This window comes from Vidua macroura, chromosome 22, assembly GCF_024509145.1.
Source record: "Vidua macroura isolate BioBank_ID:100142 chromosome 22, ASM2450914v1, whole genome shotgun sequence".
NCBI classification, from domain to species: domain Eukaryota; kingdom Metazoa; phylum Chordata; class Aves; order Passeriformes; family Viduidae; genus Vidua; species Vidua macroura.
In genome coordinates this window covers 1,074,215-1,099,962 of record NC_071592.1, presented here as the reverse complement: position 1 = coordinate 1,099,962, position 25,748 = coordinate 1,074,215, and the positions used below count along the sequence as shown (strand labels likewise).

General features: G+C 58.4%; 3 protein-coding genes across 7 annotated transcripts in view; 1 reads left to right on the top strand and 2 right to left on the bottom strand.

Annotated features, from left to right (window-relative positions):
* CEP164 (centrosomal protein 164) overlaps positions 1-9,473 on the bottom strand; it is a 29,950-nt gene extending 20,477 nt beyond the window's left edge. Inside the window, exons 1-9 of one of the 3 annotated variants that reach the window (XM_053997059.1) lie at positions 9,426-9,473; positions 7,747-7,835; positions 7,313-7,424; positions 6,739-6,982; positions 5,804-5,962; positions 5,042-5,170; positions 4,617-4,694; positions 2,752-2,862; positions 440-862 (exon numbers count right to left, since the gene is read on the bottom strand). In XM_053997059.1, the coding sequence (XP_053853034.1) occupies positions 440-862; positions 2,752-2,862; positions 4,617-4,694; positions 5,042-5,170; positions 5,804-5,962; positions 6,739-6,982; positions 7,313-7,424; positions 7,747-7,825 (1,335 nt within the window). In that variant the 5' untranslated portion in view covers positions 7,826-7,835; positions 9,426-9,473. Of the gene's footprint in view, positions 1-439; positions 863-2,751; positions 2,863-4,616; positions 4,695-5,041; positions 5,171-5,803; positions 5,963-6,738; positions 6,983-7,312; positions 7,425-7,746; positions 7,893-8,525; positions 8,609-9,425 lie in introns of those variants that run through there. The other 2 variants (XM_053997060.1, XM_053997061.1) reach the window with 2 other exon arrangements.
* A 402-nt stretch (positions 9,474-9,875) lies between these two features.
* On the top strand, positions 9,876-18,303 carry BACE1 (beta-secretase 1). 2 transcript variants are annotated; one of them, XM_053996893.1, is made up of 10 exons: positions 9,876-10,164; positions 13,692-13,780; positions 13,939-14,155; positions 14,341-14,478; positions 14,565-14,699; positions 14,824-14,925; positions 15,065-15,214; positions 15,344-15,515; positions 15,593-15,867; positions 16,861-18,303. In XM_053996893.1, exons 1-9 carry the CDS (start codon positions 9,919-9,921, stop codon positions 15,832-15,834), a joined length of 1,491 nt encoding a protein of 496 aa, XP_053852868.1. In that variant the 5' UTR covers positions 9,876-9,918; the 3' UTR covers positions 15,835-15,867; positions 16,861-18,303. The 2 variants fall into 2 exon arrangements, with proteins under 2 accessions (XP_053852868.1, XP_053852866.1); XM_053996891.1 differs by having other exon boundaries at positions 9,877-10,164; positions 15,593-18,303.
* A 234-nt stretch (positions 18,304-18,537) lies between these two features.
* On the bottom strand, positions 18,538-25,716 carry RNF214 (ring finger protein 214). Of its 2 annotated transcripts, none has more exons than XM_053996889.1 (15): positions 25,622-25,716; positions 25,293-25,494; positions 24,616-24,675; positions 24,282-24,422; positions 23,889-24,028; positions 23,284-23,352; positions 22,390-22,486; positions 22,097-22,185; positions 21,605-21,707; positions 21,300-21,398; positions 20,680-21,056; positions 20,147-20,282; positions 19,830-19,937; positions 19,426-19,521; positions 18,538-18,793 (listed from the first exon to the last, which is right to left on the bottom strand). In XM_053996889.1, exons 1-15 carry the CDS (start codon positions 25,699-25,701, stop codon positions 18,728-18,730), a joined length of 1,863 nt encoding a protein of 620 aa, XP_053852864.1. In that variant the 5' UTR covers positions 25,702-25,716; the 3' UTR covers positions 18,538-18,727. The 2 variants fall into 2 exon arrangements, with proteins under 2 accessions (XP_053852864.1, XP_053852865.1); XM_053996890.1 differs by having other exon boundaries at positions 21,605-21,695.
* Between the last annotated feature and the right edge of the window lie 32 nt (positions 25,717-25,748).

The window sequence follows — 25,748 nt, the reverse complement described above, 5'->3', positions numbered from 1 at the left end:
CGCGAACGCGGCGCCAGGCAGCTCTGAGCAAGCTGAGAGAAACAACAGAAGGAGAGGAACAAAGCAGCACGGACAGCTGGGCTCGGCGTGAGCTTCATTATCAACCCCGCTCGCCCAGCACAGACGGCAGCACTGAAGCTGGGTCTGCTCCTCCTCCCAGACTCAAAACATGCGGCGCAGCCCAGGGCTTTGCCTCTCGGTGGCTTTGGGCAGCACTCGGTGTGTGCAGGAGGGAATGACTGCCCAGCTCAGTCCTGAAGATGCCCATCTGGGACTTCAGAGCACTCATGCCCCCCAGGAATGACTGCCCTGCTGACCAGGAAAGCGTTTGGACTGGCTTCACAGAAAACCAGAGAGTGCCCCAAGAGCTTTCCTGAGCCAGGGCCTGACGAGACGGTGGGAACAGCCAACACCAAAACCACAAAGGCAGGTCTCTTACTTTGCCATCATCCAGCCTGTCCTCTGATACTGAATCAGCTGCTGCTTCTTCCCTCTCTTCATCCAGTCCCTTTTCTCCACAGGACAGGGTGGCAGCAGTGGCAGCCGGGCTGGCCAGCTGATCTGCCCCAGCCCCTTCCGTGGCCGGAGGGGCGGCTCGGGGCTGCCCGGCAGAGCTGGGCACGTCCGGCCCTGCTGCGCTCCTTTCCCCCCCAGACTGAGGCAGCTCCTCAGCTGCAGAGGCGTCTCCTTCCACCTCAGCATCTTCTTTGTGCACTGCTTCACCCCCAGCAGGCTCCTGGGCAGACAGGCTGCTGTCAGCGTCTCCGGAGAGGAGCTGAACCGGAGACGGAGGGCACGCGGCACCAGAGTCCAGGGAAGACTCTGCCACTTCTTCAGGATGTCTCGATTTTAAAGATTCCTTCTAGGCAGCAAGTCAAACACAATTATAGACCCAATATTCTCTCTGGGGGATGCAGGAGTCAGGAACAGCACAGGCTCTCCTACAGCAAGCAGCAAAACCACAAATCTTTGGGTGACTTCAAGACCTGTTTGACTTCTTTTCACACAGTCCCGTTCCAAGGCCAGGGACTCCACTGACATAATCTCATTCATTTCTTGGGCTCTGACTTTTTTTGATCTGTTGCTTTTTTTTATTCACAGGGCCTCAGTGCATAAGAGAGGCTGTGCAAGGCCACCAGCCCCTGCGAGCACCCCACGTGCCCCACTGCAGGCCCACTTATGCTTCCACACTGGATCTGTTTGGTGAGAGATGGAAATTTGCAAGAGACCGTGACGGGACATTTCACTTCTGCCTGACATTTCAAGCAGAGGAGAGCAGGCAGGATCACCATCCCACCTTCCAGTGGGACAGACTGGAGGGTGGGCACTGAGTGAAGGCACCACTCGGAGCACAGAAAGAGCCCGTGACTAACTCAGGAGGCTGAGAGATGGGGGAAAAAACAGCCCCGAATGAAAGCTTAGTCACCCAAAGGTTCAGCTGCCTCTCCCAGCAGTGGGGAGGCCACAACACTGCCCATGGAGAGGGGAACAGCCAGGGGAAGGCTCCCTCATCAGCATGCAAACAGAGCTGCTCGCACGTCCCACTTCCTCACTGTTTTATTAATGCCACGGTGTCTTGTCAAACATTCCCTGCATCCTGTGCACGGCGTGTTCTGTACACTGAGCGCATATTTTAGCGGTGTATTTTTATCAGAGTGCCTCTGGAATGCTCTCAGCTCCCAGGCCGGGGCTGCAGCGCTCCGGGATCATGTTCTGAGTGTGTCACTGCTCTGCCACACCTCCCCGGGGATGGAGAGGACAGAGGAGTCCCACTCCAGGCACTTCCCAAAAATCCTGCAGCTCTGGGCCTCACCTGCAATCCCCTGGTACTGCCAGCTCACAGGTCCTGTCCAGCAGAGGCTCCCAGAGTCACCAAAAAGCCACACGAGGCTCCTTGGGGGCACCAGAGCAAGGTGGGCACAGGGAAGTTCTTTAGCCACCCTCGTGCTCCCCCTTTTGTGGGATTAGGGTGGCTGGAAAGTTATGCTCCTTTTGGACAACTTGCTTCAGAGTTCTCATGAGGACCAGGAACTCTCCTGAGAACTCCCACCAGGAGACCTGGCAGCATCCATGAAATCCCAAGTGAGCCAAGCAGGGATCTGATGCTTGAACACAGGATCACACGCACACCAAAATGTATCAGCACACCAGCAGTGGTGTGCACACAAAAGGAACTTCTCTGCAGGCAAGTTCACCTCAGCTACTAAAATATCCCAGAATAATCTCTTTGGCTGGCAGAATCCTATTTTAGTGGCAATAACAGGCAAACCTTTTGCTAGCCTCACACCTTGACAATCACAAATGAACTCTGCAGAAGAGGGACCCGTGCCAGTCAGACACACAGGTGCAGGAGTGTGGCAAGCACATTTCTCTCTCTCAGGATTTTTTATTGAGGTGCACAGAGAGAAATGTGCTTGCCACAGAGGAGGAGGAAGGCTTTTCCTCCTGCAACAACAGACTGGAGGTTTTCTGTGGATTTCAGAGCTGCACAAGACACTTGGGTTATAACTGGCTTTGGGTGATCTTTTCACAAGCTGTAACATTCCACCCACCCTGAGTGGCACTAACTGATGGGAAATCCCTGCCTATCAAATCATTGCTTCCAGTGGTCAGCATTAAACTTTAACCAACAACAGAAACAAGCCAAGCAGCTGCAGACACACAGCACAACACCAGGAGCTGCCTCTACTGCATGCAAAGCCTGGGTGGCACCGTGCAAGCAGGACAGGGATGCCAGGGAGCCACTGTCACCTCTCCCAGGCTGGCAGCTTCCTCCTCAGGGCTCCCGTGGGGCTGGGGAGCAGCTTCAGCAGCACCAGCTGATGGGCTGCCACGATCCTCCTGCTCCTCCTTGCTGTTCTCCTAGTTGGGGGGACACAGCCACTTGCAGAATTCCCCACAGCACCTTCCCAAGCTGGAGGACTCGTCCAACATTTCCACCCAACCACAGGTAGCCCTGGAGCAGAAAGCTCTCCAGCTGAACAGCTTTCCAGGGAGCTCACAGGCCCAGATTCCCAAACATCAAGCTGTTGGATGCTTCACTGCTGCTTTTCCTGCTGGCCAGCTCCACGCACTCACATTTTCTGCGGACTCTCCCCAGCTCCGGGGTCCCTGCGAGCTGTGTCTGATGCTGCCTCCACTCCACCCAACATCCTGGCTCAGAAAGTCACTAAAACCTCCCATTTCCTTCCAATACAGACATCCAACCCTGATTGGGGGCTACATGAAGCCAGTTTTTTCGTGATTTCACCCATTACTGCTTCACTTTCCCCCTTAGGACTTGCTACACAAACCCCTGTCTGCTGCTTTGCAAGGGAGCTGGAGAACGCTGGGGAGCAGGCTGAGGCTGCTCCTAGGAATGCTTTTCTACTGCCATCTCATGGACCTACAAAAGAATTCTATTTTCCACTCGGGGCACTGCTGTCTTATCAGGACTAGGCTATCTCTGGTCTGGGTTACCAGCCTGGCTGTTGGGCAGCAATTGCCATTCCACAATAGATTGCCAAAGCCCCATCCCACGGCACTGAAATGCCAGGACAGCTCTTTGTTCCTGCACACATTAACATTTCAGTGAGGAATTGGGCCCCCACAGGCTGCTCAGTTGTCTGGAGATGAGAGAGTCAGGGCTCTCTTTGTCACATCCACTTTAGCATAAGCCTTTGCAGATCCTGCCCAGCACCGTGAATAGGTTCTCCAGCAAAGTACTCTACAGCTTAATTTTCCTGTGCTGTGAAAAGGATAAGGAAAATACTCTAAAACACTTTAAAAGAAATTAATTTGCCTTTCAGATACTGGAACAGGATTTTCAAAGCGGTGAGAAAGGATTAATGTCAGCACAAACAGTCAGGCCAAATCACCAGAGCTGCTTACAACGCACTTCCCATTGTGCCCTTGTCATCTTAAGCCTGATCCCAGCTAAGGAAGCTCAGGGAAAGCACAGCCTCTGCACAAGGCCGTGGGTGCACTGCATGCTCTGTGTCTCAGCCACGGGATTCCTCAGCAGGGCGAGAAGAAAGAAAAGCAGGTTTTGTGTTGCTGCAGTGCAGCCCGCGTGAGGATCCCCGTGGAACCGAGTGACAGCACCAAAGCATTCCCACAGGACCTTCCCCTCTCCCCTCCCCAGTGCCAGCACTGCAGCTTCAGCTGGCAAGGAGCCTTCCTCCACACCCCCTGACAAACAGAGAGCAGAATGGAAGTGCCTCTTCCTCATCGAGCCTTCCCCCACCCCAAGTGCAGCAGCACCTCTGACCCGAGACCCTTTTCCTGCTGTTCCCTGGAAAAACAGATTTCCCCCTTGCCCACTCCACCTACCTGCCTTTATTTTTCCTGTCTGAGGATGAAGCAGAGCTCCAGCCTGTGCAAAGACGTCTCCTCAAGTCCCAGCTACCAAACCACAGCCACTCCAAGCACAAATTTCCCTTCAACCCCCACCCCACTGTCTCCCTGTGGGCTTCTCACAGCCCCCCAGCCCTGCTGCTGTGCCTTGCTCTGCATCACCCTGCTCCTGTGTGACAAAGGAAACTCGTCCCTCTGGCACTATTCCTGCACTCTCACCCCCTGGCAGTGCCTCTGCCACCTGGGCAGCCTCCCCTGCCCATCCCATCCCGTGGTCTCACCTCAAAGTCGAAGCTGCCTGCCAGGGCTTCAACATCCAGGTACACGTTTTTTAGCAGCCTTGAGGTCCCATGGAAACTCTGAAGGATTAAAAATAAATAAATAAATAAATAAATAAATAAATAAATGGCCCAAACTGAGTTCTGACCTGTGCAATGCCACAGGAGGGGTTCCTCAGCAGTGAAATGAGGCAGCAGAGCCATGGCAATGCACCTACAGCCAATTCATCTTGGGATGACACCAGGGCAGATGCTCACTTACAGGGATTACCATGTGAAAATAGGATCAGATGCTTTTTGGGGACCAAGCAGCGCAAGGAAAAGAGAGCACAGATGAAAGCCCAGGGGCAAATGGAACAGCCATTACCAGGGGAGCCTCAGGAGGCCTCAGCACTCTGCTTACAGCAACAGCCAGGGCACACCAATACCTCATTTTCACTCTCTTCCTCTTCATTTCTCCATTTCTCTGGCACTGCCACGCTCAAGGAACGTTTCTCTTCACAGATCAAATCCAGCAGGTTCTTGGTGTGGCTGCTGGGCTTCGGGATCTCTGCAGGCTGTGAGGACCAGGAGAAAGGGAAGTGAGAGCTCAGACAACAGGAGAGGGGAGAGAGAGACCCACTGAGGCACTGAGCTGCTGGGCTCTGGCAGGGAGGTCAGTTTCCTACCACTTAACATATTTGGGGTTTTTTTTAAGGTGTTTATGTCTATGTTTTGCACATATTTTGCTTTGCCTTCCTTTATAGGGTCAATTTCTTAGCATTTAACAAGTTTTATTGACTCCCCAGGTCACTTTCTACTAATAAATAAACAAAGCATTCAATATGGTTGTAAACCTTACACTCGTCAGGACAATAGGTTTTTTAAATTTTATTCTCAAATGGAAGAGTGAAAATAATTGATTAAATTGTATTATCTGCATTGCTTGTCATGCTTCATTTGGACACCAAATTCTACTGAGACTTAACACACTTTTTTTCCTCTTCAACAGCTATTGAAACAATTCTTTCAATCTGCCAAACACAGCAGAAGGAAGCTCACCACTAATTTAGCACTAGAAATAGAAGAAGAAAAGAAATACAGGTTTTTTTTAGCATACAACAGTATTTCAAAACTGACAGAAGATCACAAATCCTGTCACCTAAGTGCCTGGGACCCTTAGCTGCTTCCCAGGGAAGAGGGAGCCTCACCAGCGTTCCTTCCTTGGGGATGAGGCTGGAGTCCACCACGTTGCCCAGGTCCAGGTTCAGGGAGCCACGAAGGGCGAGGGAGGAAGAGGGGGTGAGGCCCCGGAGAGGAGAGAGGGTGCCCAGGGGGGGCTGGAGGGGCGCCAGCTGGGAGCCTGGGGGCTGGAGGAGCACAGGCAAGTCAGTGGCAGGACAGCACGGGCGTGCAGCTCACACTCCTGACCTTGGAACAGAAGCAGGAGCTCCCCTGGGCAAACAGGGGCTGTGGGACCAACCCTGCTCAGAGACCCCACACCCAGCAGGCACCAGCACACGGCACAGGTAAGGAAAACAGGGTTGTTTTGTAGGAATGTGCCCCCTGTTAGAAGCAAAAAGTTTTAATAAACAGTAAAATAAAAAAAGCTCTTTACAGAGAAAAACTGAGCAAAGCTAAAAAGTTTTTGTTCCTGTTAAAACACTTCACAAAAGTGATTAACTCTTTTTTTCTCTTCTTTTTTACTTAAGTGAAACTTTTTAGCTCTTGTCTAATTAGTTTTCCTTAAGTTTAAAGTCTCTAAAGTCTTATAAAGTGCCTCTTAACCAAATTAAAGAAAAAAAATCTAAGTTTTTTTCCTTTAAAAAAAACCAAAAAGTAACTTATTTTACTCCATCAACAAAAAAATCACATTCCTACATTGATTCACTCACACACTTTGCTTTCCAAGTGCCCTCTGAGTGGGTCCTGAATACTCCTCTCCCTCCCAGACACACCAAGAGCGTGTGTTGACTACAGAGTGTCTTACAGCCAGAATTAAAGGTGATTCTGTACTCAGTGCTCCCACCCCAGCTGATTCCTGCCCAGACCAGGCTCTGGGGTCACAAGGCACTTTGTGTCCTCGAAGCCACTTGTCATCCTCAGCCCAGCCCTCCCCAAAGCACTGCAGGCAGAGCCTTCTCACAGGGAGCTGCCTCAGGAGCTGCTTCTCCTTCTTGTCCTTCTTCTTCTCTTTCTTCTCCTTCTTCTCCTTCTTGTCCTTCTTCTCTTTTTTCTCCTTCTTCTCCTTCTTCACGCTGCCCCGTGCCAGCAGCTTCTCCCTCTCCCGGATGACCAGCTGCTTGTAGTGCTCATCACAGGGGTGCTCCCACGAGGAGAGGCCACTCTCAAAGTTGAAGAAATAGATGTCACCACCCGCGATATCTTGGCTGCACGGCAAAAACAGCAGGGAAAGGTGAAAGAGCACGTTAAAAATACAGCTGCACAGGCCACAACATCCTTGCTGGTGGTGCGAGCAGCTGAAGCTCAGGGAAGAGGAGTGTGATGCCTCCAGGAGGCCACAAATGTACCAGTGTGGGAAGCAGCTCTCCCAGGATGCTCATATCCAGCTTCCCAAACAGCTCTTCCCCTTTTTCCAGCACCCCAAAAAGCCCTGAGCTCCTGACACCCCGCCGAACCCACTTCTCTGGCAGCTGGAAGCCATTCCCCTTGTCCTGTCACTGGGAATGCCCCAGCACAGCTGCTGCCAGAGCTCTCACCAGGCCTTCCACTCCGGGGGCATTGGGGTCACCAGGCACTCCCTGGCCAGCCACAGCAGCTCTGACTCCTTGTCGGGGTCGATCCCGATTGTGGGCGCAAAATCCCGGATTTCTGGGGAAACAGAAGGGGAATCTGTGAACTTGGTCTACCCAACAGAGCCACCCTCCTGAGCTAAAGCTGTGGGCACGCTGGCAAATCCTGAGCCCAAAGCCACCAACAAAGTCCTGTGTGCCTGTAGAGCCCGTCCTGCCAGGCTGGGGACACGGGCAGTGCCACCTCAAAGTGACATTCAGCTCTGCCTCTGCTAAAATCCCGTGTGCTCCACCCTCTCCAGCCACTCCAGAAAGCAATCCCTGGCTTCTGAACACACCTAGAAGTGACCTGCATGCCTGAATCCCTTCTCCCAGCTCCTGGGAAGACGGGCCTCGCTCACCCTGCTCCATAGGAACGTAGGATTCATTGTAGTCTTCTTCCAGAATGAGCTGGTCCCCAATGCGCACGGCTCCCGCCATGGATCCACACCTGGCAGCGGGGAGGAACCAGCACAGAGTCACAGCTGCCCTCAGAAAAGGGAATTCCTCACCCCCAGCACATGGCAGAGCCCTTCTTGCTGCAGCACGCGCAGCAGAGGTGAATCAAAGAGCCTCCACACACACTTCCAAGGGCTGTGGAGACACAGAGCAGAGCTGAAGTGGAGCAAAGTCATAATCAGATCCCCCAGGCCTTCCAGTTCCTGCAGGAAAGATGCTTCAGGCATTTCTTAACCAGGTAAAAAATAAGCTGAAATGAGGCAGGGAAGAAAGAGAAAGCAAGCAACCTTCCCAAAGCATTGCTTGGTGATTTAACTCCCAGACCACACCACAGCTGGGCCCTGACAACCCATCCACACCGGTTCATGCAGCTGGAATTGACCCAGCTCACCCCAAACATCCTCAGCCGTGGCCACATTTGGCCAGTACAAGCACTGTGGGGATCACAACTGCTGCTCAGACACACAACTGAATGCCAAGGTCAAACATTTCAGCCCACCCCCTCCCAAATTCTCAGCGCAAAAAGCATTCCTCTGCTTTCCTCGTGAGACCCGGGGGTTGTGGTACCTGCCAGGTACCCCCAGTGACAGCACCCAGAGCAGGATCACCACCTGTGACACGGCCATCACTGCCCTCTTCACCTCCCCGTGTCCTCAGCCCACTCTGTATTTATAACTCTTACGTAAAGTAAGTCTCAGAAGCAGCAGTTAAGCCTGGCAGCTTCCAGGTGAAGATATTCTCAGGAGATCCAAACCACACCAGCACCGCGGAGCTCGCACCACTCCCCCGCCCAAATGTCCCCAGTTAGAGCATTTGGGTGTGGGCAACTCGCTCGGGGCCTCCTGCTCCTATTTTCCTCTCCCCAAACTATCTCAGCCCCTTCTCCCACCCCTGGCGTTGGCACTGGGGGATGAGTTCTGGGCTCACCCCTCTCTTGGGGAACCTGCCCCGCCACAAATGGGGAGACCTTCGTGCCACCTTTCAGTGCTTGAGGGGCAGCTGTAATAGATGGGCACAGGGGGGAACGGCTTTAAACCAAAAGAGGAGGATTTAGGTGAGATCTGTGGAGGGAATTCTTTCCTGTGAGGGTGGTGAGACCCTGGCACAGGGTGCCCAGACAAGCTGCGGCAGCCCCATCCCTGGAAGTGTGCAAGGCCGGGTCGGATGGGGGGCTTGGAGCAAGCTGGGACAGCGGAAGGCCCATGCCCATGGCATGGGGGCGGACGTGGATGATTTTCAGGCCCGTCCCAACCCAAAAAACCGTTCCAGAGCTCTGCGCAAAGAGAAGCGGATCCTCAGTGCAGCCGCCGCCGCGCCAGCCCGGAGCCACGGAGAAACCGCGGCTGGCAAGGAGGACAAACAGCTTTGGTTAACAGGGTATTTTAAAAACGGGGAGGGGGGGGGGGAAAAAAGCCATTTTCGCCCTTATCACGGCAGCACCCACGCCACACCCGCACCGGCGGGAGGCCGGAACCGCGCGGCGCGGGGCCGCTCCCCGCGGCCTCCGCTCGCCGAGGGGACCCTCCCCGGGCCCGGGCCCGGGCTCCCTGCCGGTGTGGGCCCCTCCCCGCCCGCCGCTCACCGTGCCGCGGGCGCGGCCGCCGCTCCGCCGGTGCCGCCGGGAGCGCGGGAGCCGCCGCGGCCGCGGCTCGGGGCCCGCCCCTTCCTCGCCATTGGCCGGCGGGGCGATGCGCGCCGTGCCATTGGTCGCCGGGGAGGCGGGACGCGTGACGTCACCGCGGCGGGGCCGACGGGGGGCTGCGGTTGCCATGGCGACGCGTGGGTGCCGCCCGCGGCACATCCCGGCCCGGCCCGGCCCGGCCCGGCCCGGCGGGACGGGGCAGCGCGACGGGGACGGGCACGGGGACCGGCAAAGGGCCGGGGGGCAGCGGGCAGGGCCGGGGCGGGTCTCTCGGTGAGCGCTTCCGCCGGCGGGCGGGCTTTCCGGGGCGGGTCCGTGCGCGCCGCCATGCCCGCCGCCGCCGCGCCGCCCGCCCGCCCCGGCGCGGCCGCCCCGCCGAGGCGCGGGGCGCTGCGGGCCCGCTGACCGCGTCCCCCGAGGGCTCCCCGCGGCCATGGCGCCCGCCTGGCCCTGGCTGCTGCTGTGGCTGGGGGTTCTGCGCGCCCTCCCGGCCCCGCCGCGCATCCGGCTGCCGCTGCGGGGCGGCGCGGCCCCGCCGTCGGGGCTCCGGCAGCGCCGGGCGCCGCCGGACACCGAGCCCGACAGCGCCGGCAGCTTCGTGGAGATGATCGACAACCTGCGGGGCAAGTCCGGGCAGGGGTACTACGTGGAGATGACGGTGGGCAGCCCCCCGCAGAAGGTGAGGTGGGAGGGCATCCCCGCATCTCTCGCAACCCCCGCATCTCCCTCATCGCCTGCACTCCCCGCACGCCCGGGGGCTGCGGGGCGCAGAGCAGAGGCGCTGCGGGTGCCACCCTCGCCGCGCGGCCCGGGCAGCGTTCCTGCTTCTCATCGCTCCGGCGATGCTTTTTTCCTGCTGGCTTTCGGCTAAAACTGTCCGCAGGCCCCCGCCGAAGGTGACCCCAGCGCTCCCGGGGCTGCCCGGGCTCTCCGGGCGGGGTGTCCGGTGCTGCGTGTGCCTCTACGTGCGGGCGAACCAGGCTGCATGCCTCCATCCCTCCCTTCCCGCTCCATCCCTCCCTTCCCGCTCCATCCCTCCCTTCCCTCTCCATCCCTCCCTTCCCGCTCCATCCCTCCCTCCCTGCCTCCCTCCCCGCTCCCGAGCCGAAGGATGCCGCTGGAGCTGGCGCGGGGTGTGGGCGGCAGGGGGGTGGGATGTGGCTGCGCAGCCCCGTGCCCGCCTGGAGCGGGCACATGCAGGCACGGAGGAGCCCACGGGCAGTTCCTGCCAGCACAGCCCCGGGAGCAGCTGCTGCCTGCCTCTGCGTGCTGCTTGCGGCCGGGGGGATTCTCCAGAAATCCTCCGGAGCTCGGCTTTCCCGGGGAGCTCCTGACGGTTGTCGCCGCGCAGGAGTTGGGGCAGCGTGGGGAGGCAAAGCGCAGGAAAATGGGATGGCCTGGATGGAAAGGGAGCCCTCAGAGCCGGCAGAGCAGGCGTTGGTGCGTCACCAGGCTCTGATCCTGCTCCATCTTTTTGTCAGCATCCCTCACATGCTGCCCAGCTCATGTGGCACCGCGTGCCTGCGCGCTGGGGACAGGGTGAATGCTGAGGGCCGGGTGCCAGTCACACAGCACAGGGCAAGCAGCTCCTCCCCTGTTTTATGGGTGGGCTCGGGGAGGTTCCCACTGCTAAATCCTCTTGCGCCCATCCTGATCCCCGTTGTCACCAGCAACAAGTCTGGCCCAGGGCTCCAGCTCGGTGGTCGAGGCTCCAGGTTCCTCCAAGCACAGGGCCACATTCCATCACGCCTGCCATCACCACTTTTTGGGTGCTGCCAGGACAGCCAGCACCCACACAGGCACTGAAATAAAGGCTGGCTTTCCCCCACGAGCTGGCTGTGCTCTGTGTGCGTGGTGGGAGAGAGCGATGGGAGCAAGAGGTGGACGGAGGAATGACACCACTGCCGTGGAAACTGCATCTCTGGGAGCACTATTGTGTTGTCCCTGTGTGCCTGGGATATATTGACTGGCAGGGGGCAGGGTGTGTTTAGGGGAAAAAAAAAAAGGGGGAGGAGATTATTTCTAAAATCTAGTTTCAAATGTGATTTCATCATCTCCTGCCTGCCACGTGTCGCAGCTGCCAGATAATTTCCGTGCGAACCACCTGTTCCAGGCGCTCGCGCGTTCCGGAGCCAGTCACCCTTTTGGGCAGCATCTTCCAGCTTGGATTGCTTCCAAATGCAAACGTGGTGCCTGTGTGTGTGTGTGTGTGTGCAGCAAAATCCCTCCAGGCATTGCAGTGGAATGAGAGGATTCGTATGAAAGAGTTTGGCTGTGCCTCTGCAGGAAATTGGGAGCGTGTTTGCCCCGGGGTGCGTGCATCCTTCCCAAAGGCTCACACGCAGCAGGGGGATGGTGATCCATCTCCTCACCTTTCCTTTCACCTTCCCGATGCTGACAAGGAAGTTTCTGTATCCCCTTGTGCTTTGATTTTGGTTCTGAGCCGTGCTGCGCTGCCAAGTCACCGTCAGCAGCTGATTGCTCACACGTTCCATGTGTCCAAGCATGTTGGTTTCCCTGGCTCCCCAGAACGGGCTGATTCATAAACACACAGGGGAGAGGGGTGAGCTGAGCAGCAGGAGCCGGTGTTTTGGGACAGATGGCACAGGCTTGGTGCCCCATGAGCAGCACACAGCTCTAGGGACACGCGTGGCACAGAGCCAGTGCTGCTGCCGAGGTGCCTGGAGGGGCTGTCACTTCCAGGGACAGGTTTCAGGCAGTGTCCCTGCCACACATGTCTTGGCCTCCCCAGTTCACGTGCCATGTCCTGGCCTGAATGGATGGCTGGGCTGAGTCTCAAGGATCTGGGTCCTCTCCACGTGGGTCTTGTGCGTGACCCCTTCAGCAGGATGGAGCCTGCGAGAGTTAAAGCCCTCCCTGCCTCCTCTCCCTGCAGCGTCAGCTCAGCAGGTCCTTCTCCAGGGAAACCAGTCTCTTCTGGGTGCCCTGGGGATTGCAGATGAGCTGTGTGGAGCAGGTGGCCCCTAATGGCACAGAACCAGGAGCAGCCCTGGGAACGGCGCAGGTGCCACGTTGCCAGGCTGTGTGGTGGGTGCTGAGCTGGCACCCGCCCAGGGTGGGTACTGGGGGGGTGAGCGTGCTGCTCTGATCCTTACCCACGGCCTGAAACGTTCCCCTTGGCAGGGAGAAGGAGCTGGGGCGCTCAGGACATGCCTGCCCCTGTCAGGGAGAGCACTCGGCAGCTGCAGCCGGTGCTGCTGCGATTAACACAAGCGCATTAACCTCCTTCCTCTCCCTCTGACTCCACAGATTAGGGGCCAAAGCCCTGGTGCTGCTGCCCGGGGTGGTGCTGTGAAGCAGCTCCTGGGTCTGGGGCCAGGGCTTACCCTGAGCTCTGCTGCCCAGCACAGCCAGGAGGCTCGGACAGCCCCACTCCCACTCCAGCAATTCCACCAGGGCTATGCACCCCAGCAATCCCACCCGGCAATCCCACCCAGCAATCCCACCAGGGCTATGCACCCCGGCAATCCCACCTGGCCATCCCACCAGGGCTATGCACCCTGGCAGTCCCACTCCAGCAATCCCACCAGGGCTATGCACCCCAGCAATCCCACCCAGCAATCCCACCCGGCAATCCCACCAGGGCTATGCACCCCGGCAGTCCCACCCAGCAATCCCACTCCAGCAATCCCACCAGGGCTATGCACCCCGGCAATCCCACCCGGCCATCCCACCCCTCTCCTCGCCGGGGCCGCAGGCACGGGTCAGCTGAGGGCAGGATCAGGCTGGCTCGCTCCCGGCCCTGCCAGTGGGATGTTTGCCAAACGTGGTAATCCTGCCCAGGCAGGAATGAATCAGGAGCAGGGCTCGGCATATGGGTGGCGATTAGCGGGCACAGGGCCCCACAGGAGCTGCCCACCAGCGATCCTTCCCACCGGCTGTGCCAGCAAATCTGCTTTCCTGCCAAGGGGAGCCTGTGCACCCTGAGTTGCTGCTGCTGCTCTCCGGCCCCAAGACACCTGCCAAGTGCTTCCCAAATCCTGTCTGTGGATGTGGGGGCTGAGGCCGGGCCGTGCTGAGCGAGGAGCTCAGGTCTGTTTGCACAGTGCTGGATGGTGTTTGCTCTTTGTGCAACTCCCTGATATCGCTGCCTCCTGCTCCACCACCTCCTTCTCTTCTCTCTGGGCACAACAAAAGAGGGTCCCACTGCACTCACAAGCCTTCCTGTCTTTCTTCCTTCTCCAGCTGAATATCCTGGTGGACACAGGGAGCAGTAACTTCGCTGTGGGAGCTGCACCACACCCCTTCCTCCGGAGATACTACCAGCGGCAGCTGTGAGTATTCTGGGGGGACACAGAGCACAGCCTCTCAGGCACACTGCTTCTCCTGGCTGGAGGTCTGGCCAGACCCTGCCAGGTACGACCTGGCCTCTGGAATGCCTGGATGCACAAAAGCCCTGCTGGTCTGACTCGTCCCTTTGCCGCTGTTGCAGGTCCAGCACCTACCGCGACCTGCGGAAGGGAGTGTACGTGCCCTACACCCAGGGCAAGTGGGAAGGGGAGCTGGGCACTGACCTTGTCACCATCCCCCACGGCCCCAACGTCACTGTCAGAGCCAACATCGCTGCCATCACGGAGTCGGACAAATTCTTCATCAACGGCTCCAACTGGGAAGGGATCCTGGGACTGGCGTATGCTGAGATTGCCCGGGTGAGCCCTGGCTGACAGTCCTGGGTGTCAGCACCAGACGCTTCAGTTGCCTTTTTCCTTGTCCCTGTTTGTCCCCGGGGGCACAGCAGTGCTGGCGAGGGGAACTCCCCTGGGTGCAGAGAGCTCCTGGAGAAGGGACAGCACTGACACATCCCTGTCCTGCCTCTGCTTTCTCCTCCCACCAGCCCGACGACAGCCTGGAGCCCTTCTTTGACTCCCTGGTGAAGCAGACACGGGTGCCCAACATCTTCTCCCTGCAGCTGTGTGGGACAGGCTTCTCTCCCAACGAGACAGAGGCCGTGGCCTCGGTGGGAGGCAGCATGGTGAGGGCACCACAGGTGGCTGGCTGGGGCCTTCCTTTGTGGCGCTGCCAGCGCGTGGTGGCAGCGCTGTTGTGTCCCCTCTGCAGATCATCGGTGGCATCGACCGCTCGCTGTACGTGGGTGACATCTGGTACACCCCCATCCGCAAGGAGTGGTACTACGAGGTCATCATCGTCAAGCTGGAGGTCAACGGGCAGGACCTGAACATGGACTGCAAAGAGGTGAGCAGGCAGTGGTGGACCTGTCCCACGGGCACTGCAGGCACCCAGCATTGGTCAGAGGAGGCTGGGAGGGGAGTGGGCTGGGGTCCTGCACCTGGGTCACTCCTCCTCTTCTGCCCCCCAGTACAACTACGACAAGAGCATTGTGGACAGCGGGACCACCAACCTCAGGCTACCAAAGAAGGTGTTTGAGGCTGCGGTGAAATCCATCAAAACAGCATCTTCGGTCAGTGGATCCCATCTTCCCCATGGGCACAGCCCAGGGCCAGGGCAGGACTGTGGGCAGTGTGGCTGCCCCTCACCAGCCTGGCATCTCTGCTGCCTGCCCAGCTTGGCCCCGCTCACCTTCCCTTTCCCTCTGGTAGACGGAGAAGTTCCCAGATGGCTTCTGGCTGGGCGAGCAGCTGGTTTGCTGGCAGGTCGGCACCACCCCCTGGCACATCTTCCCGGTCCTGTCCCTCTACCTGATGGGGGAGGCCACCAACCAGTCCTTCCGGATCACCATCCTGCCCCAGGTGAGTGCTGGCCTGGCCAGACCCTGCCCAGGGAGCGTGGGCTGGAGAGGGCAGCGCCAGCAGGACCGCGCCGGGTGGACACAGCTGCCTCCCGTGCCCCCTTCCCTGACTGCTCCTCTCCCCCTGCAGCAATACCTGCGCCCGGTGGAGGACGTGGCCACCTCTCAGGACGACTGCTACAAGTTCGCCATCTCCCAGTCCTCCACCGGCACCGTCATGGGCGCCGTGATCATGGAGGGTTTCTACGTGGTGTTCGACCGCACCCGCAAGCGCATCGGCTTCGCCGTCAGCGCCTGCCACGGTGAGCTGGGCCCGCGGGGAGGGGGCTGGAGGGGACGCGGGCGTGCAGAGACCAGACCCTGCCTCCCCCTCGCACAGTGCACGACGAGTTCCGGACGGCCGCCGTGGACGGGCCCCACCCGCACTCCAACATGGAGGACTGCGGCTACAACATCCCGCAGACGGACGAGTCCACCCTGATGACCATCGCCTACGTCATGGCGGCCATCTGCGCCCTCTTCATGCTGCCCCTGTGCCTCATGGTGTTCCAGTGGCGCTGCTTCCGCTGCCTGCGGCGGGACCACGACGACTTCGCCGACGACATCTCCTTGCTGAAGTGACGGCAGAGCGCGGGCGCAGCCCCGGGGCCGCAGGTGAGGCAGCAGGGCAGGGGCCTTGCTCCGGGGGCTGTGTGGGGAGCTCGGGCCCCGTGCCCGGGGCCTGGGGACTCGGTGTCGTCAGGGCCAGCAGCCAGGGGAGCCCCAGGCCCGGGCTCCATTCGTCTGGGACCTGCAGCAGGAGCGTGGCAGCCGGGCAGTGGGAGAGCTCAGCAAGCCCATCCTGGGAGCTGAGGGCAGCTTCTCTGCTCCAGAGCCAGGACAGGACCGAGCTCTCCCACCCAGCCTTGCCTGGCTTGATGGAGTGACGCTGATGAGCCGTCCCCTGCCTGTCCCCCTCCATGCCTGTGCATCCCTTTCCAGCTCTCCCCGGTGGGAAGCTGCCAGCCCAGGCTCTCTTGCAGGGAGCTGTGCTGCAGCTGTGCCTCCCTGCACTGAGCCAGACTCCGGGGATCATCCTGGAGCCGTCCAGCCTTGGGCTTTTCAGAGACCGCCCTGCAGGGCCAGCCTGGGCTGCCCAGACAGGGCTTTCCCTCCTACCCTGCTGCCCCTACGCTGCTCGCTCTCACATTTTCCCTGCATTTTCCTGCCTTCCCGAGCCGTGCTGCCACTTCTGCCAGCCCCTGGACTCCCTGCACCCTCCCGGGACAGGCAGGAGCAGGCACCCATCCTCTCCCACACCCATCACATGGGGGTGGGAAACTCCCTGCGCTCGCTTCCAGCATCAGCAGTGGCTGCCATGCAGAAGCCAGTGCCAGGTGTGAAGTTCCCAGCCCTGGCACCGGCTGCTCCCCAGCCCACCCAGCCCTTCGAAAGCCATAGGGGAGCCTGGGCCCCCCCTGCAGCCCCCCCACCTCACCGCCGGCGCATCCCACGGCGCAGCAGCTCCTCCCTGCTCACTCCACACGTCCAGGCCTGGCTGTGAGACACCCTGGCATCCCAGGGACAGGCGGCAGCTGCGGGAACTGCAGCATTTATTGTTTTTTAAACACATGGTTGTATTTATTTTTATTTTTTTTTTTTACAAAGCGTGTCACTGGTAGCGCAGCTGCGCGTTGAGAGCGTGTACAGAGCCGGTCCCACGTGTACAGAGCACGGCTGCCTCTCACCTGTACAGTATATCCATATATCTCTATTTTTAATTGTAGCCCTGAAAGCCACTGTTCCAACATTAGGGGTCGGTCCTGTTTAGTTTTGGAGTTTTTTTAAATGTTTTTGGCCTTCTGCTCAGCGCTCGGCCACTGTGGGCACCACGCTGGGCCAGGGCTCACGCCGCAGCTGCGTGTGTGGTGGGGGCACAGGATGGTGAGGGGGTCCCAGCTGGCTTGAGGAGGGGGTGCAGGGCTGGAGCACGCAGAGCAAGCCCAAAGGACGCTGAGCACAGAAGGCACCTCTGTCCTCAGAGAGGATTTTCCAGTGTGTGAGGACAGCCCCTCCTCCCCGTGCTGCAGGATCACCGTCCCTTCCCCAGAGCAGACACCCGTGACCTTGCAGGCAGTGGTAGTGCTGTATTCCCTAGCTTCTCTGCCTCCAGCCTGGATAGGAAAGAGCTCAGACACGGAGATTCCACAACTGAAAGGCATCACTCCTCCATGAACAAAGAGGGGATACCTGCAGTGCCAGGGACGAGCTGGCGGCTGCCCCGCGGAGCCACCGGGTCAGGCAGGGACAGACTGAGGACCCGCAGCAATCACCGAGCTTGTTAAACTAAATCCTGCAGCCAGGATTCTCTGGGAAGGCAGCGAGGGAGCCAGGAAGCACAGGCAGAGTAGGAGACCAGCCAGCCCTGGCATGGGGCACTGCCACAACAGCCCCCACGCTGCCCCTGCTCACCCCCACCGCGCTCACACGGAGCCCCCCGGCCCCAGCCTCGCTCCAAACCCCTTCCAGCCACTCCCTGCAAGAGGGCAACGTTCTCCCCCCACCCTCGTGCCTGCCCAGGACCCCCAGGACCCCAGAGACTCTGTTGTGGACCACTGCCTTAAAACACGCCGCGAGCGTGCGCGTCGGAGGAGCCGGCCTGCGGCGGGCTCGGCGCCCGGGGGGCTCCCCTGCCCTCCGGGGCACAGGGGCCGCCAGCAGTGCCCAATTCCTGCCGCAGACCGCCAGGAAAGGGTGGGGGGAATTTTTAGAGAGTCATTGCAAGATTTTCAGTGGTGCTGAGCGCCTCGCAATCCCACCGGAATCCATGGAGAAAGGGCTGGAGTGTCAGCCCGCGCTTTTGGGGGGGAAGTACAGGAGAGGGGAGCGCAGGAATGCTGACAGGTTGGTTTACCCTGAGCTGCAGCGCAGCCGCGTCCGTCCGCTCCCTCCCCGGGGCCCGGTGACAGCAGGGGAGGGGACAGGACGGGATGGGACCGTGGGCTGTCGCTGGAGGCTCCAGTACTCTGTAACCCAGTGTCTATGTAAGAACAATGAATGTTAACACGGTAAATTATTATGACATTAAAAATAAATGACCACAAAAAATTGGCTCTTCATCTGCAACTTGTTCGCTGGCAAGAGGGGGGGAAAAAACAGGTGATGACCGGCAGGGATGTGGGGGTGGTGAGGCACCAGGTCACGAGGAATGGCCCTAGGAAAGGAGCTGATGGGATCCAAGTGGGAAGAGGTGGCTGAGGCAGTTCCCAGCAAGCAGGGAACACTGACCCTCATTTGGAAGAAGCCAGCAAGGCTGCAGACTAGGAAATGAGGAGCTGCAGCAAATCACTGCATAATATACACACTTTATTTATGAATTTGTATGTTTACAGACTTTCTATACACACATTACCTATATAATAAAAATGTACATGTGTATACATGATCGTATAAATATAGAACTGTAGAAATCTTAGAACTGATCCTGTCTATTCACAGCAACTCCTCCCAGGGGCCCACGTTGTCCCAGCAGCCGTCATTTGAGGCTTGGGCAGAAGGGGCAAGTATCATTTGTGTTGGTTTGTGCCCAGAATTTGATGCACTGGAAGAGAGAGAATTAGTCAAGAGCCACTGGCCCAACCCGAAGGTGCCATCATTGTTCACAGCACTCGCTTCAGGGGTGTTTTCCTCTGCTCCTTGCAGCCTCCATCACGAGGTCACCGTGAGGAAGGAGCCCTTGTCACCCTTGCAGGGCCATCAGGCCCTCCTCAACATGAGTTTCCATTTCCTTGAGGGGCACTGCTGGAGGCCCCAGAGCTGTTGGGATGGGGGGTTGCCCACACAGGTGACCACTGCCAGACCCATGGGATAGGAATGTCTCCTCCTCTTCCCAAGAGCTCCTGTCTGGCATCCCCAGCCCAGACACCTGGGCAGCAGTGGCAGCTCTTGCCTCACCCTGTGTTCCAGATCCTTCCAGACTGTCTTGCTCCAGCATCCAACCCTCACAGACACAGCACAGGCTCAGGGACACAAGGGCAGCCTGTTCCTAAAGCCACCACCCACTGGCCATGCAGGGTGGCCCAGCCAAGAGTACAGAAAGGATGGGATGACAGGATGCAGGGAAGCTGTTTATTGATCGTACCCTTCTGCTGGCAAGGTGTCAGGACAACAAGGACTCGGGAAAGGTCACCTGGAAGGACCAGGAGGAGGCCCTGAGCAGCAGAACACACTCACCTCCTTGTGCAGCACATGTGAGCAGGCCATGGGGTGAAGGTCACCGGGCTGCACGAGCTTCTGGCACATCAGACACAGCTTACAGGCAGCTGGGGTCTGAGATGGGCAGTGAGGACAAGAAAGGAGCAGGCAGGGAAGTCAGACACAGCTCTGATCACAGATTCAGCTGCAGCCCAAGGCCACAGTCCCCTCTGCCCACAGCCATCACACCCCGAGAGCCACCACCATGTCTCGTGTCCCTCTGTTCCAGTGTGAAACCCAAAGGGTCTGTGCCCCCAGTCCCCTTCACCTCAGCAGCCCAGGCAGCTGCGTGAGGAGAGCTCCCAGCTCCAGGGGCTCATCCCTTCAGGACATCCCGGCAGGCTCCCCCCTCCCTGCCCCCCAGGGAAGCCAAGCAGCCTTACGTGTGACGCTGCTCCCGGGTAAGCGACCTGGGCCGGGGGCAGGAACATGGGTGTGCTGATCTGAGGCAGGGGAGCAGAGAACATGGGGGCCCTGATCCGGCCCAGAGGCTGCAGCAAGGCAGAGGAGGCACATCAGAACAGCCCGGGAGGAAAGTCACCCCAGGGAAAACTGTTCCCTGGTTATGCTGTAGTCAGCAGCACAGGGAGCCCAGGGGACAGCCCTGACGTGCAGCCCAGGCTCTGTGGGGAACCAGGGAGCAGAGGCAGCCCTCCCTGCTCCCCAGGCCCCCCTTCCAGCAGCCCCCAGGCTGTCCCACCTGAGCGCCGGCCGCTGCCCGCTCCTGCTGCTCCGCCAGCTTGGCTGCCACCAGCTGGTTCAGCTCCTCCATGGTCAGGCCGGCCATGGTCCTCCGGGCAGTCTTGATCTGCTGCAGGATGTTGGTCAGCTGGGCCCTGCGTGGACAGCAGCCTGCTAAGAGCTCCTGGTCCTCACAGACTGGGATCCCTCGGCCAGCGCTGCCTGGGGGAAACCGTGTGCTTCCCCTCCACCCTCCAAGTGAGGTGAGCCACGTGCTGAGGAGCTTCTCTCCCCAAAACACTGGGGAAAAAGCAGGGAACCCCCAGAGACAGGCTGGGGGGCTCCTGGCTGTGCCCAGGTATCCCTGCTGTCCAGCAATCCCCATCCCCAGCAAACCTGATGGAGACCACCACCTCTGCCTGCCTCGCTTCCCGCAGACCCCGCTCACACCAGGAACCCCCCATCCCCATTCCACTGATCCCAGCTGATCCCAGCTCCCATTCCACCCACAAGGAGCCCCTGCCCTCCCGAAAACCACCACCGGACCCTTACTTGTTGCACTGTGGAAACCGAGTCAGCAGCTTCTCCAGCAGCTTCTCCAGCTTGTCGGCCGGCTGGGGCCTGTGGAACTCGGGGGCGGCGCTCACCCCGCCCAGGCCGGGCGGAGGAGGGATGGGGGCAGCGGGGGGCATGTGGGGGCTGTGCGTGCCCATCAGCGACGCCACCACCGGGCTGCTCCTTCCTTGGGAAGCGGGCAGGGGTGGGGAGGGCTGGTTGGGCCTGGACATGGCGGGGTTCAGTAGAGGGAAGGAGAGCGCCCGGGGATCGGCGCTCGGCATCACCATGGGCACGGGGACGGGCCCGATGGGGAAGGGGAGCCGGGGAGCCAGGGATGGGTTGGGCTGGAATGCCGTCAGCATGAAATCTGTCTGAGAAAGAAAAACAGGGCAAGAGGGAAAGGCTGGTTAGAGTAAGATCACCTGGAAGCAGAGTGCCCTCTTCTCCAGGCAGCGAGGTGGGAACTGCAGGCACTGGCAGCTGGAAAAGGACACCCTTCCCCTCCTCTCTGGTAAGCCCAGACAGGGAATGGGCCACCCCACACATGCAGAGCAGCAGGCAGGCTGTGCCAGGGCCTGGCAGCAGGAATGCTGTGGGGCTGGAGAGGCACTCACTTCCGAAGGCGGAGGAGGCAGCGTCGGCGTCGGGATCTGGGGGAGGCTGCTCAGCTTCGTGCCATTCCTCACCATCTGGATGTGGTCGTTGAACTGATCCTAGCAGGGAGGGAAGAAAACGGGCACATTTATCAAACCTGAGCAAGTTTGGGGCATTCTAAGCCAGGGGGTGGCAGGCCCTGAAGTGGCTCCATAGAAGAATGGAGAGGAGCTGAAGGAAGAAACACAGTGTATGTGAAGAGCTGTGCACTGTGTGTGTGAAGAACTGCCCACTGCTAGGCTGGGAGAGGTCAGCAGGAACTTACTCGGACGCTTTGCTTGGTCATACGTATCCTGTTCAGCCTCATCTCCCACTCCTGCTTTGGCCTCATGGTCTCCAGCGTGGGTGGCGCAGACCTGCAAGCACAGCTGAACTTTCCCACTTGCAACTGTGCTCTCACTGGCAGCAAAGTGGGAACAGGCAACCCCCAAACCCTCCTGGCTTCCCCTCCTCCAGCAGGGTGGGAAGGGCTCACCCCCAGGTGAGGCACCCCACAAGGGAGAGGGACTGACCTGGGGGACACACAGGGACACCACAGCCAACAGCACTGACTGAGCCTGACAGATGAACAGTGACAGGGGATAAGCACAGCCCCACGTACCCTTGCTGTGGGACATTATTGAATAATCACACTGATCCAGTAAGAAAACCACAGGAAATCCTGAACTATTCCAGTCCAACCTCCAACGTAAGCAGAGGAAGAGGAGATGGGACCTGAGTGACCCCTCCTGTCACTTCTGACACGACAGAGACTTACTTGAGGTAGGTGAGGTGTAGCTCTGCTTCTTTTTCTGCTTCTTCTAGTTTCAACACCAGCAGCTCCTTCCGGCTCTCCAGGGACAGGATCTATGGAGAGAGGCTCAGCTTTTGTACTCCCGTTTCTTGCTGCCAGACCAGGCACTGGGCACTGCTCCCTGCACTGACACGTGTTCATCTTTCCTCTTATCCCACAGAGTGGTTCTTGGCCTTGCTCCTAATTTCACAGAACTGCCCTTTAACCAGCTGGAATCTCAAACCAACCACTCTGCAGGGCAGAAGTCACCTGCTCACCTCTGCTTTCCAGGCCCGCTCTGTCTCCTCAAGAATGTTCCTGTTGATTTCATTGTGCTGGTTCTTCAGCTTGTCCAGCTCCATCTCCCACAGCTGCCTGCACACAGAACAGAACAGAACAGAACAGAACAGAACAGAACAGAAGGAGTCCCCTCAGGCTCAGGCACCAGAATGGCCCCAAAGGATGGATCCCAGGAGCTCTGGATGGGCTGGAACATGGAAGATCAGCAGTGTCCAGCCCGTGACAGCAGCCCCAGCTCCCTGGGCTGGGTGAGTCACTGTCCCAGCAGTGAGCTGTTCCAGAGCACACTAACAAGCAGTGTGCAAAGACACTGGGCCAAACGAGGGGAATTCCCCTCGGCAAAATTCAGTCCAATCCCAGGGAAGATCTGAACCAGGAATCAGCCCAAGCAGCTATGCTGTTGGGCTCCTGGAGAAGTTTAAAGCTGGGCATTTCCACCTGTGCTTTGGGAACACCTGGAGCATCCCTGCTCAGTTTTAAATACCCCAGCATGCCAGAGTTTGGTGTAGCTGGACAGCTGTGGGGAACAGACAGGGAAATCAGTCTGCCCTAATTCTGGGGAGTTGAAATTCAACCAGAAGTAGCAGTTACAAGCTACTGAGTCAATCCACCAAGCACAAACTCTAATCTTATGGGATCTTTATGTCACAAGTATCCAGGAGTCTGCTTGTGACTGGGATCAAAGAAGATTTAATCCAGAGCCCTGATGCTGAAAGAGGAGATAAAACCTCTAGGGCACGTAACTGGCCAGCACTGCTGCATCAGTGTCTCTGCTCTGTCCCCACCAAGAGCATCGGATTCACCGTGAGGCAGATTGAGAGGAAGGAACAGTGCTCTGGGCAGCACTATCAGGTGAGGGACAAGAGCCTTACTTCTCATCAGACTGCTCTGCGATCAGAGAGGCAATCTTGTTCTCCTTCTCCTCCTGCTCCTTCAGCAACCTGCAGGGGAGAAAAGGCACAGCACAGCTGGAATCCCAAGGGAGCAGGGCCCACATTCAAACATCCCCGGGCACAACCCCACACCACGGGCTGGGGATGGCTCCCTGCAATGTGCGTGGGAAAACAGGCACCAACAGCCCCTGGAGCACAAATCCTGCTGCCTCGTGACACTGCACAAAGGCTGTGGCACAGAACTGGGCTCGCTGCAGGCAGCTGTGCTGCTCCCCCAGCACGTGCTCTGCCATGCTCGCTTGGGGGAAAAGGGCTGAGCACTTGGAGCCATCACTGCAGGAGTTTTACCCAAAAACACCGCTGAGCCCTCAGAATAAAAACCAGACCTCTATGACATGACAGAACGGCTCCATAAAAATGCCAGTCCAAATATAGGGCTTATCCTGAATTCATCCATATACAGGTCTGACCTAAATACTTGCTGCTTCCTAAAAGTTTAAAGCTCTTTTCTCCATCAGGTTTATATCATGGTTAAGCAAGGTCTTCTTCCTCAAAAACAAACACTTTCTTTCCTGTACAAATACCTTCTGCCTTTCTCACAGAGTTTCTCAATTTCAGCTTTGAGATCCTGCTCTTTCTGCAGGAATTCTTTCTTTTCTTTCTCCATCTTTTTCTTAGTCTCTTCTCGCTTAATCGTAACATCCTGAATGGCTTTCAGGATCTCCTGGAGTAAAAGAAGCACCACACAGATACAGAGAAAAATTACCAAGTAGTGGTTTTGATTTAAAATACTTTTTTTTTTTTAATTAATTGATTAATGAGATTACACAGCAAACTCTTTTTAGCAGATCCAGCCAAGATATAAATTGGTTAATATGAGGAAACTCAGCAAACTGATGCTCTGGACTGCAGGTTCTCCTGCCCCTTCATAAAGATTTTTAAATTAATTACAGGGCAGGTTAAACAAAAACAAGTACCTGGTGGTTTTTCATCTCCTCTTCCCTCCGCTGCTGGAGCTGCTTAAGCTGCACCTGCAGCTGATTCTCCACCTGCCTCTGTTTGTCCAACACCTCCTGGTAGCGCTCCTTCAGCAAGGCCCGCTCGGACATCATCTTGTCCTGCAGTGGAGAGCAAAACTCCCCTGTAACAAGGACAGCCTAAGGACTTAGAGGCTGACATTCGATGGTCTTGGAGCTCTTTTCCAACCATAATGATTCTATGACTGTATTTTAACAGGAGAAAAGTGGGAAGAACATTTCCAGCTGCTTTGCCTGCTCAGGCAGAGCCTGAGCGCAGGGCTTCGATACCCACCAGGTTCTTCTCGATGTCCTGGTCCGTGTTCACATCCGCATCGGCCGCCTTGAAGTCAGTCTGTGAAGGGAGGTGATTGAGATCAGCCCCTGCAGTGACCACAGAGGGACTCCAGGCCCTCCCTGGGGACCTGTTCCAGTGCTCTGCCACCCTCCACGGAAAGTTGTTCTCTGTCATATTGAGATGAAACTTATCATCTTAGTTTATGGCCATTGTTCCTCATCCTATAGCTGGGCACCAACAAAAAGAAGCTGGCACCATCCTCTGACACCCTTTGAAGATATTTATATGCATTAATGGCATCCCCTCTCAGTCTTATCTAGACCAACCAGGCCCAGCACCTGCAGCCTCTCCTTTTAAGAGAGATGCTCCAAACCCCTCATCTTCACAGCCTCCGCTGCTGCACCCCTCTTCAGTAGCTCTTTGTCTTTCTTGTACTGAGGAGCCCAGACCTGAACACAGCACTCCAGGTGTGGCCTCACCAGGGTCGAATTTTAATTAAACATTAATTAAAATTCAAGCGGAGGACCGGGCACACAGCAGCGGCTGTAAAGCTGCGAGTACACGTGTTTTACCCTTCAGTCACGGCTCACTCAGTTCTTTGTCCTCCAGGTTCCACAGGAGCCTTCCCGGGCCCTGGCCCCGCACAGCACAAACCCCGGGGGAGCTGCACCCACCTGCACCGCGATGTTCTGCGACGGCCTGCCCGGGGCCGCCTCCTCGTCGGGCTCCTCGGCCGCCGCTCCGCTCTGCCCCGCGGCCTCCGCGCCGCCGGCCCCGGGCTCCGCATCGCCGCCGGGGCCGGGGCCGGCCGCGGGCTCCGCGTCCCCGCCGGGCCCGGGCTCGCTGGGGCTCTCCGGGGCGGAGAGCGGGCTCCCGCTGCGCGGAACGGGGACATCGCTCAGCGCCGCGCCGCGGCCGCATCCCGGCCGCATCCCCGCTCCATCCCCGCTCCATCCCCGCCCCATCCCGGTGCCGCTGCCGCCCCGCCGGGCCCCCCCCTTACCTGCCGGGCGGCGCGGCGGGCCCGGGCTCGCAGAGGCGCGGCGGGTCGGGGCCGTCGACCTGCGCCTGTTCCAGCGCCATGGGGAGCGGCTGCGGGGCTGGGCCGGGCCGGCGGAGCGGCACCGGGG